The sequence below is a fragment of the Marmota marmota genome, unplaced genomic scaffold, assembly GCF_001458135.2.
Source record: "Marmota marmota marmota unplaced genomic scaffold, marMar, whole genome shotgun sequence".
Lineage (NCBI taxonomy): Eukaryota > Metazoa > Chordata > Mammalia > Rodentia > Sciuridae > Marmota > Marmota marmota.
The window spans coordinates 23,206,959-23,219,047 of NW_026000016.1; the positions used below are offsets into that span (position 1 = coordinate 23,206,959).

Below are 12,089 nucleotides of genomic sequence, written 5' to 3' on the forward strand. Positions count from 1 at the left end.
ATCACAACTACTCCAGTTCCTATAAAAATGGTTACAAATCAATGTTAATTGAGATAAAAGTAAAATGATTTTAAATTATTAATTCTAGCATAACTAAGAAAAATGGAGTAATCTTCCTCAATGTAAATAAAGCCAATTCAAACTCTAATACTTAAAACTGAACAATTATTTATTATAAGTATTACTTTCAGTTTACTTTAGAATGATTTTGTTTTTGTAACTAAATAATCAGTTAAGATCACCCAAATGATTAAAAAACAAATATACAACAAGTCCTAAACTAGAATAGATTATATGTTTAATTGGGTTTCCCACATTCTGAAAATATTTTAAGTGAAATTATCTTTTGGCTTAATTTCATCTAAAATTATCAAGGGCAGTAAGCTACCAGAATTAGTGAACATGCACACTGCAGCTGAGTCCAGAACTTACATTCCACTTATGTAGATAGAAGCTATGTGCAAAGTTTTAAATTCAAAATAGAAGTATTTAAGGCAAAAAAATTTAAAGCATTCTTTCCATTGAGGATAGACAAGACACTTTTCAATATCTTACTTATTTTTCAAATTGAAGTAATTGTTCATTGTGACCATAAATTTTAAGCATTTAAAAATTGATAACACAGTACTATTACAGACACACACATAGACTCAAAGCAATTAGAACAATGCCCTCCCAGCTACAATCCAAGTGCAAGTTGAGTTCATCCAGCACTTGAACATTAAATTGCATGGGGTGAGGGGAGAACAAGTGATACCAGGAATCCCTTTCACCAATTCCCATCCCATGTTCTAATGCCTCAGATGCTTTCAATTAGTTTTTCACCATTTAAAGGTAACAAAATAATATATAAGACACCTTATGAAGTCACTGCATTTGCTTTCAAATATAACTTAGATGTCAGTAGGTGCATATTAAATCATACTTATCTTTCAATCCCAGGATCTTGGGAGTGAACAGTTACTGATTTACAATTCCAGCAGGCTCTCACTTGAGGCCTCTTTCAGTGGGCTCTCAATGAAAAGATGAGATTCATCCTATCTTTGCTTCACTTTCAATCTCATTCAAAATCAGCTTTTCCCTGTGTTGCCATGGTAACAAATTGTATAAGTAGATATACAATACAAAAGTAATATGTATTACAATGGTAGACAGTGAGGCGTTAGGATGGTCCTTCATATCTGAGATTAAATCCTATGACATCACTGTCATTCTTCAAAAGCATTTACTTAGCCAAAATTATACAGTAAAATAAAGCTGTTATTTAGCACCAGCATGTTCTTTCAGACTTTGCTTTAGTTTTCAGGATAATTCTATTATCAGGGGGTTGACTAAGCATTAATGATTTGTGGCTCTTCAATTTGTGAGCCAAGGTCATAAATATGGCTTCCATCTGGTCCTTATCATTGGGGTTTTTAGCAGAGTTTTCAAACAAAGGCATTATGTGTGTGTCAGCAAATTTGTGTACCAATTCTGTGGTTACCTGAATGGTACTTCTCAAATCACAATTCTTCTAATAAGAATTTGTGGTATATTATTTACTAGCAAATGTTGTTGGCATTATTCTATCCAAGATAGTATGATATGAAGAATAGCCATGTTGGTCATATTTTACACAAAGACATCAGCAAGTGTGTTTATGATTTAGGAACTGGGCTAGACACTGGAAGGAGTCCATGGGATTACTAGACACAACTCCTGCCTTGAGTAAGACCAAATATGACCTTGGTGTGATACCCATCAATCTCCATTGCTTGTTTCAGGAATCCATCTGGATAGGGGCCTTGGTGAGATTGGGGAAGTGGCCAGCACAGAAGGTGGTAGGTCAGGCACATCTTTCTCACATCCTGATCATGATGATCTTGAAGATTTGGGAGCAGGTGAGAGGCAGATACCCTGAGGCCCTGGACCTCAGACAGCTGGCTACATATATAAAGCCATTCTCCTGAGCCATCCAAACTGAGGTGGAGGAGAAGAGATGCAGAGAGCATGGGATATTACACCACTGCCGTGAATGTACCCAGTCTTCTGTCTTGATTTTGGACTGTGTTTTTTAATTGTAGAGTTGAGACCATTTGCATTAATTGTTATTACTAATTCCTGTTTGTTTATTTGTGAGTTCTGCAGTTTGGTTTTTATTTATTCTATGTGAAGCATTTCTTTAAGTATTTTCTGTAGTGCCAGTTTAATAGTCATGAATTCTTTTAGTTTCTGCTTACCTTGAAATGTATCATTTGATTTATTAAGGTTAACTTTGATGGATATAGCAATCTTAGTTGACTGTTATTTTCTCTCAGGACCTGGAACACATCATTCCAAGCCCTCCTGGCTTTTAGAATTTTTGCTAAGAATTTGGAAGTAATTCTGATTGACCTGTCTCTAAATGTGATCTGACATTTTTCTCTTGAAGCTTTTAAAGTCTTATCCTTGTTCTGTATGTTAGGCATTTTAATTATAATGTATCAAGGAGAGGTACTTTTTTGATATTATCTCCTGAAGTTCTTATTGCCTCCTATAACTGGATGTCCTCTCACTCTCAAGATTTGGAAAAAATTTCTATATTATTTCCTTGAAGAGTTATCCATTCCATTAACCTGCATCTCACAACCTTCCTCAATTCTAATGATTCTTGGTCTCTTAATTTGGTCTCTTAATATTCTCCCAGAGTTTTATAAATTCTGATCATGGTTACTTATTTTCTTTTCTTTAGTACAGTCTGAATGTTCAAGGCTGGCCACTTTGTCTTCCAACTCTGAGCTTCTGTCTGTGGCATTATCTATACTCTTAGATTTTTGAGTGAACATTTTATTTTATTTATTGTGCCCTTCTTTTCCAAGATTTCTGTTTGGTACTTTTTCAATATCTCTATGTCCTTATTGAGTTCTTCATTCATACCCTGTTTTGACTTCTTTAATTCATTCAGTTGTTTTTCTGCATTCTTTTGGAAATCATTGATCATTTTTATAATCATTCTCTTGAATTCTTTTATCTGATATTTAATTTACTTCAATATTTTTGGAGTCATTGCTGGTGAATTACAAACCTTAAGAGGTATTATGTTATCTTGTTTTTAAATATTTCTTGTGTTCCTGTGTTGGATTTTATGCCTCTGTTGGGAGGGATTACCCTTCTGCTCTTATGTGTGGGCCTTAGGTCACAGCTTTCTTTGGCCAAAGTGTCTAGATTGAGATCCCTTGTAAGTGTGGTATTCACTGACTTTGTGTTAATTTTGTTTTTGCTGGATGTTCATGAGTGGGGCCTAATGGCCCCCCTCCTAGCTGTTCTAACTTGGGGCCTGTTTATTAGTTTTGGGGTTTTGTCTCTATCTATTCATTGTATTAAAGAATAGTTGAAGTTTGAATGAGGCTAATTTATGTGTGGAGCAAGGTGCACTGTCTTTTGGCTAGGATTAGTTAAGCAGCAGAGTCTCTACCCTGTGAACTTGCAGTGTGCTTGTAGACTCCCAGTACCTTACAGAAAAGGGGGAAACAAACAGTAGCAACAATTGAAACAATATACAGTATTAAAATAAATACCCAGTGCCTCCTATGATATCTACAACACTAATTATTGCAAAAACATGAATGATGGGATTAGCAATCCAAAACGATAACCATGAACTAGATCTGGCATTAACTAGATGACAACTCTGTCACCCACAGTACTAATAATTGCAACAACATGAATGTTGGGGTCAAAAGTAATATAAGCCAAATACCTCTAAAATATGGTAAGATATAGTGAATAAAGAGAAAAGAAAATGTGATAGGAAAGTAGAAGAAAGTTTAGAATGTTCAAAATGTGAACAGAGAAATGCAGAAGAGATATAGCAGGTGGAAGAAAAAGTAGGAAAAATGAGAAAAAGTAGAAAAAACAAAGTAAAGGGAGAGAGAACGGAACAAGAGATTTGGCTGTTAGTGGGAGGGGAGAAATGGAAACAACCAAACTAAACCAAACCAGATCAAAATAAACAAACTTAAAACCCTAATCCTAAAAAGACAAGGAAAAAACTATTATAAAAAATGTTAAAAAGGAGAAAAAAGATAAAAACAAGAACCAAAAAGGGGGAAAAGATGAAAGATGCTTAGCAAGGGCAAGCACTCTTTCTGCTCACTGAGCTGCCAGATGGAGTGGCCTATAACTATAGCTGCTTGAAATAGCTCTCAGCTTCCCTTCTCACTAGGATAGAATGGGAAATGCCATTAATTGAATTTTGTCCAAATGTTAAATACAAATTCAGGGATGCCAAGGTGGTGGAGGCAGGATGTAAGAAAAATATACCACCAAAGGACAATATAGGGAGACGAATCATCACGTCTCTCTTACGGTGAGTCTCATTACCACAACAACTCCCACCACTGAGAAGTTATCACCATGATGACTCCCACTACAGGTCTGATATTTCAAAGTGACCAATGTGGGTAAAGTGGGCAGTATTTTAATTAGATTTTCTAAAGTAACCAATGGGGGAAAATTGGACAACATTCTAATCAGGTATTATAAGGTACCCAATGGAAGCAAATGAGTAAGATCTTCAATTCAGCCCATATAGGAAAAAGAATGCCTCAGAGCTTGGCATATAAGACACTAATTTCTAGACACTGGGACATTGGGCTTCTTTTTCACTTGGCCCACTCCTCTCTACCTTATGGAGTGCTTCTCTCACCTTGCCTCCAATATATCTGTACTTTTCCTATTAATTCTGTGTTTCTTGCTCAATTCTTTGTTTGGGACAACAAGGACCTGAACCCCAATTAGATACCCTAATGATAACACTGACAGACCAGATTAATGCACTCCCAGAGTGAGGCTGCTGCAGGGTTCTATAAGGGGAGTTCTGGTAGCTACAGCTTAGGTCTAATCAGGCCTAAGAGGCTTTGTGGGTATATTTGCTCCGAAGGGATTAGATCAACACACCACTAGGGCCAGACAGATGCCAATCTGTGCTGGCAGTCTGGCTTTCAGGAGCTTCCCAAGAATTCTACTCACAGGGCAGGGGAATCACATGTCCCCACATGTTGCTGCCCAGGAATATGTTCTTCCTGGGCTTAGTCCCTGAGTATATTCACTCTCACCTGTTCAGTTTTCCAACACCCTGCAGTTGGTCACATGGCAGACAGACTCAAAGGGAAAGTGCATTGCACTCCCCTCTATTTTTCTGACTTCAATTCCCTGGGTACAGTCTCTGTGCCTGTTTCACTCAAGTTCTACTAGGTACACACTAGGCCATGATAGTGCTTGCCAGGACAGTATGGCAATGGTTGCTATGATCTCCTGGGCTCCTGCATCAGAAAGCTGCAGCATGGCCTCCGCAAGATGGCTCCTGACTCAGGTCTCCACTTGCCAGGTGAGAAACACAGCACTTTCAAACACCAGTTTGCTGTGCAGCCTCTGGATCAGATAAGTTCAGGTTGCTTTTCTGGTTTTCAAGTTTTTCTATGCCGAACTTGTTCATTGTGTTTCTCTGTTTTATACCCTGCCTTTGTGGTTTACCAGCATCACAACTACTGCTGCAACTGACTTAGCTCCAATGCAGTTTTTCATTCATGCACCTGACTTTATGAGTGTCTGAGACTCTGTCTGATATTGAATTTCAATGAATTCCCTTTTTCATCCACCTTGTTGAGAGCAGTACTCTTGCTGCTTTAAACCTAAACCATGGAGCAAATGAAAATGCAGCTTTCCTCTCATCTGCTATCTTGAATCTCTCAAAATATTTTTTTTGAGTATCTATTCTGGGCCAAATATTAGGGATAAGGAAGGTATCCTGTTTTCACAAAGCTTATAATCACAAAAGAAAAATATCGTCTTCATCAACTGTGTATCTAGGATTGACAGCACCAAAGAAGTCCACACTGGGAATGTGAGACTCATGTCTGGTTCTAGTTTCTTCTCTGTCAGATGAATCCAGCTTCTATTTAGAAATCAAGTTGAATTACAAGAGCCATCAACTGCCTAGCAGCATCTCTCTGAAAGCCTATATAAGTCAACAGCCTCACAATAAGGGCCTCTTCTTTTATTGTCTTTTAATGTTTTGTTGATTTTTTATAGTGATACATTTTGATTCTCTTATTTTTCCTTTTGTGTATATGATATATATATATATATATATATTTTTTTTTCCATTGTGATTACTGTTAGGTCAGTGGTGGCGACTTGGTGGTGACTTAGTGGAGACTTAGAACAAAGCAGCCCACGCGGGAAAGGAACATCAGTCAGGTGCTGGGGGAAATGCCTGTCAATCAGCGAGATCTCCTGACTAACGCCTGTCAATCAGCATGACCCCTTGGCCAATCCTGGAGTTCAGCCAACTCCCCTGACCAACTCCAAAGGGACAAGGGACCCTAAAAACACCTTTTCCTGTCCCAAGCCCTTCCCTTCCTGCTGTAAGCCCCATAAAAGTCTAGTCAGATCGAGCTTCCACGAGGTTTCTCCTCAGACCCTTCTCCTGTTCCCTCTGTGGGTCTGATCGAGTTCTGCCCGGGAGTGGTATCTCAATAAAGCCTCGTTCAGCAGCCTTTTAAAATCTGCCTCCTTTGGTTGCTGACCGCCTCACCTGATCTGACAGTTACCATTGCACAGAACACCTTATTAATATAGCATTCTAATTTAAACTGATAACAACTTAACTTTCGTCATATATAGAAACTCTTTTCAAGCTCTACTTACATATCTTACATTATTGATGTTATAAATTACATTGTTTATCCATGAACATAATTATAGAATAGTTAAAAGTGTTTTTGTCATTTAATTTACAAGCATTAAAGTAACTACATTCCTCTATACTTTTACCTTTATTGGAGAACCTAATATTTTTGTATAATTTTATGTTTATGAGTGTCTGAGACTCTGTCTGATATTGGGATATCAATATCTGCTGACTGCTGTGCTTTTGTTTCAATGGAAAGAGTTCCTTTAGCATTTTTTTTTTGTAGGGCAAGTGTAAAGGTAAAAAACTAAATTTTTGTTTTTCTGGGAAAGCCTTAATTTCTTCATTTTTGAAGGATAGTTTTCAGATACAGCATTTCTAGTTGACACTTTTTTTTTCTTTCAGCACTTGGAATATATCATTTTACTGCCTGTGGCCTACAAAGTTTCTGCTGAGAAATCTGCTGGCAATCCCCTAGAAGCTACCTTGTATACATGAGTCACTTTTCTCTTGCTACTTTGCCAACTTGTTCATGATTACTATTATGTTAATAGTTTTCATATCAATGTTTGATGTTTACATTTTTCCTTGGTTGCTTCTAAAATGCCACAGAATCCCTGGATAACTTTCTATTTTTATTTTTTGTTTAAGCTACTGTTATAGTTTCTTTCTTATGTAAGCAAAAGAATCATAATAAATCCACAAGATCATTCGTTGATTCAATGGCTATAAGTGGCTATTTATCAAACATTCACTAAGTATCATGCTTTGATACACACACACACACACATACAACAGAGGACTATCCATATTTCGGGTATACTTAAAAGTAACTCTTTTCATGTTTTTATTCTGATTCCTAGTTTTTGTTAATGATCTCCAAACAGTCAACAAAATTTAATACAAACCACCACTCCATACCTCCTTGTGAATATCAGATTTCCTTTAAATTTCTTATTTTTCAGCACAACAGTGTGAATGCATTTACTGCCATAACATTTATGCCATTGTAGATATAAAATGTACAACACAGGAGCATTTGGAAAAATTCAATAGTTAAAGAATCTTGTCTAAGCTTTTTGGACAGATATGCTGTGGCTCAAATTTTCAAGGCTTTTTCATAAGAAAGTGAGGGCAATTTTTTTCAGGAGGGGTAAAGTTTAACTCCAAATGGTATCTAACGTGTGTGTGTGTGTGTGTGTATTCCTATTGACCACAATTAGATATTCTGCTTTGCATATTAGGCCTGCTATAACCATACTACTTTTTATTTATTTATTCATTAATTCAAGAATTAGTGAGCACCAATTGTACTCCCCACCAACTAGGAGGTACAGTGATAAAATAGGCATTGTGCTTGATTTCAATCTACTTTAATTTAATCAATTATAGAAGCAGTGACTTGGAGCACCTTGGAGATATTTTAGTATTTTGCAAAGAAAGACATTTTCAATTTTTTTCCCTATATCCAGACAAATTACTTTTACTTACTATTAAGTCTAGGCTTGGGTAGTACACTTTTAATATTTATCAATAAGCCAGAATATAAAAAGGTATTCCATTCTTTTTCTGATAGGAATCCAATGTCATCCTGCATTAGGTTTCCATTAGCATTATTTTGCATGATTGCAGTGCAAAGCCGAAAGGAGAAGCAGAGTTTATGTTCATTAAACAGAGCTGAAGAAACCACCTAGAGGAAAAAAAATACAAAGGTTAGACTAACCCAGTTAGATTAAAGAAATATGCAAAATTCACATTAAAGAATATCTCACCTTAAAAATATTTCTTGTCAACACATCTACTGCATTTTTAACATGCTTGTCTAAACAATTTTTTTCTCTCTCCAAGTTAGGTTCTTCTGAGGTATTCATAATCAAATGAGATATTTGATTCAGAGATGTTCTCTCTCTTTTCAAGCCACTTTCCTGTTCTTTGTTTTTGGAAACTACTGATAAAACAAAAACCTGATGAAACCAGTCCAGGGAGAACTGGTACATGCAGTTGATTTGTGTAAGATCAGCCACTAGAAAGTAGAGCAGGGCACCTCGAGTAGCAATGGGGAGGTAGTTTTTATATGTTGCTTGCATTTCACTTTTTTCTTTTTCTGTTGCTTCATTGCGTCTTGAAATTTCATTTGAAATTATTTTGGATTTTCTTAAGGTATCTACCATTTCCTCATCATCTAATATGCATCCTAAAGAGAAACAAAAAAGTGAATTTAAATAAAAACTGTAGTAATATTAAGTACCTGTTTCTTCATTTGTACTCTTTTTTTATTTGTTATTTTTAGTTATATGTGACAGAGTATATTTTGACATATCATACATACATAGAATATGTATCATACTTCCCATTATTGTGCTTGTACATGATGTAGAGTTACACTGGTCATGTATTCATATGTGAACATAGGAAAGTTATGTCTGAGTCATTTTACTGTCTTCCCATTCCCATCCTCCCTTTCTTCCCTCATTTTCTCCCTGCCCAATCCAGTGAACCTCCACTTTTCCCTCCATACCGCCTATTGTGAGTCAGCATCATATATCAGAAAGAACATTTGGTCTTTGGTTCTTTTGGATTGGCTTATTTCACTTAGCATGATAGCCTCCAGTTCCATTCATTTATCAGCAAATGCTACAATTCTTTATGGCTGAGTAACATTCTATTGTGTATAATCTACATCATTTTCTTTATCCATTCATCTTTTGAAGGGCACTAGGTTGGTCCCACCGCTTAGTTATTGTGAATTGAGCTGCTCTGAACATTGATGTGGCCGTATCACTATATTATGCTGATTTTAAGTCCTTTGGGTATATGCTGAGGAATGGGATGACTGGGTCAAATGGTGGTTCCATTGCAAGTTTTCTTAGGAATCTCTGTACTGCTTTCCACTGTGGTTGCACCAATTTGCAGTCCCACCAGCCATGTATGAGTGTGCCTTTTCCCTCATATCCTCACCAACATTTATTGTTACTTATATTCTTGATTTTACTATTCTAACTGGAGTGAGATGAAGTGTCAGTGTAGTTTTAATTTGCATTTCACTAATTACTAGAGATGTTGAACATTTTTTTTCATATATTTGTTGACCATTCATATTTATTTTTCTGTGAAATCTGTTCAGTTCCCTTGCCCATTTATTGACTTGGTTATTTGTGTTTTTGGTGTTAAATTTTTTGAGTTGTTTATATATCCTGGAGATTAATACTCTGAGGTGTGAGTGGCAAAGATTTTCTCCCATTCCATAGGCTCTCTCTTTGTGTTCTTGATTGTTTCCTTTGCTGTTAAGAAGCTTTTTAGTTTGATACCCTCCCATTTATTGATTCTTGATTTTACTTTTTGTGCTTTAGGAGTCTTGTTGAGGAATTCAGTCCCTAAGCCAATATGATGGAGTTGTGCCTACTTTTTCTTCTATTAGGTGCAGGGTAAGAGATAAGGGTCTAATTTTATCATATTACATATGGATTTCCAGTTTCCCCAGCACCATTTGTTGAAGAAGCTATCTTTTCTCCAATGTATATTTATGGCACCTTTGTCTAGTATGACATAACTGTATTTATGTGGGTTTGGCTGTGTGTCTTCTTATTCTCTACCATTGGTCTACATATCTGTTTTTGTTACTATAGGTCTGTAGGACAATTTAAGGTCTAGTATTGTGATACCTCTTGCTTCACTTTTCTTGCTGAGGATTGCTTTGGCTATTTTGAGCCTCTTACTTTTCCAAATGTCATTCTTTACTCTTTACATAAGAATTTCTACTGTGGGCTTTTTGTTGGTTTTATGCTGAAGATGGGCTTTTATGTTATGCCCCACTTTCTACTCCCTCATCTCTTCTTGATATTATTTTAGTATTTATGGGTTATATTTTTATTTCAGGCATACAGTAAGGAACCATCTATCATGTGGAATCAATTTACACAGTGAACCACTATATATAAGAGAATTAAAATTAAATTTACAGAAAATAACAGGCATATTATTATTTCATGTGATGTCCTGTGATATTTTGTATTCTAGTCTATCTTATTAAGCAAATAGAATTGAAATTGATTCCTTGACCATTAATTGGTTGGAACTCATCTTTTGAAAAAACATTACTTCTAGTGCTTTGATGTGTTATCTTAAATTTAACAACTTAAATATCCATTTGTTTTATTAAACCTATCTTTTTTCCAACGTATGCAAAGGTTTTACCAAAATATGACATTTGTTACATGAGTGGTCCATGAAATGGGAGAGGCTGTGGTTCTGAATCTTGTTAGATCCATGATGTTACCTTTTACGTATATTACATAGTACCTAGCTGTTTTGCTCCCTAGGGGTTACCAACTGATGGTTACAGTCTTATAAGGAAACATATGGAAACCTTGTCCTTGTAGCTACCTAGTTTTGTCATTAATAGAAGCATAGTTTATTCAGATATTATAAAGAAAGAGCATGTTAAGTGTAATTAACATAGGAAAGGAATAAAGTCAGATCCTTCCAGGCATAGATGTGTATTTAAAATTTCATAGTAAACAAACACACTTCTAAGTGAGGATTTGCCTGTTGCTGACATAAGATATAATGAACTTTGAGCTTATTTTTTTTAATAAATGTGGTTGCAAAATATGAGTTTCAGACTTCTTTTAAAAATTATCCAGCTAGCACACATCTCTTTCTAGAACTGGGTCAAGACAATGGCATAGCAATAGTCAAAGATTTTTTGCACTTTTCAAGTTAGGAAAGGCACACCCTCTGTGGTGGTTTGGATGTGGTTTGAAAGTGGTTTGTCCTGAGGGTTCCTGGGTTGGGGGACTTGGCCCCTAATGTGATGGTGCTGAAAAACAGAGCCACCTTTAAGAGGTGGGGCCTCGTGAGAAGTGTGCTGGGGGAGATATTCTCAGAAGCGTAGCTCTCATGGGACCCCTGAATGAGGTGTTATATAAGAGCAAGCCTGATCCCCAACTTCTTTCTTGGAAATGTGATCAGATCCTTTCACATACACTCCTGCCTGTGATATAAATAAACCTCTTTTCTATATAAAGTTAGCCTGTCTCAAGACTTTCATTATAGTAACCAAAAAGGGACTAATATACCCTCCTCACTACCTTCTCCACTTTATTTATTTTTTGGTAGTTTGGGATTTTTATGATAAAATGTGAAGTCCTATAAGGCACAAAAATAAGCATTTCTGAAATCTTAGGTATTTTATGCTGTAACAATTAGTTTGTTTGTTTGTTTGTTTGTTTCTTTCTTTTTGTTTTTTAGATAGTTTCTGAACATGCTGAACAAATCAGTGTTTTCTCCACATCCCAGTAATCTTACTGAGGCAAGACTAGAACTCCATATGATAGACATTCCTCTTTTGGTCATAGATCTCAGTAAAGTGCTGGTGTTGCAGTACTTTGTCGAGGAAGGCAATCCTATATTAAGGTGAATACATAAGTGGAGGGAT

The 12,089-nt window shown here is 36.1% G+C and overlaps 1 protein-coding gene and 1 pseudogene across 1 annotated transcript in view; both read right to left on the minus strand.

The window, feature by feature from the left end:
• The window catches only part of Dnah14 (dynein axonemal heavy chain 14), a gene marked incomplete at its 5' end in the record, with an annotated part of 341,751 nt that overhangs the window by 50,267 nt on the left and 279,395 nt on the right, over positions 1 to 12,089 (minus strand). The window contains 2 exons of the mRNA XM_048809786.1: positions 8,144 to 8,342; positions 8,425 to 8,846. Of these exons, the coding sequence (XP_048665743.1) occupies positions 8,144 to 8,342; positions 8,425 to 8,846 (621 nt within the window). The remainder of the gene's footprint in view (positions 1 to 8,143; positions 8,343 to 8,424; positions 8,847 to 12,089) is intronic.
• Positions 1,265 to 1,954, minus strand: LOC125618544 (annotated as a pseudogene).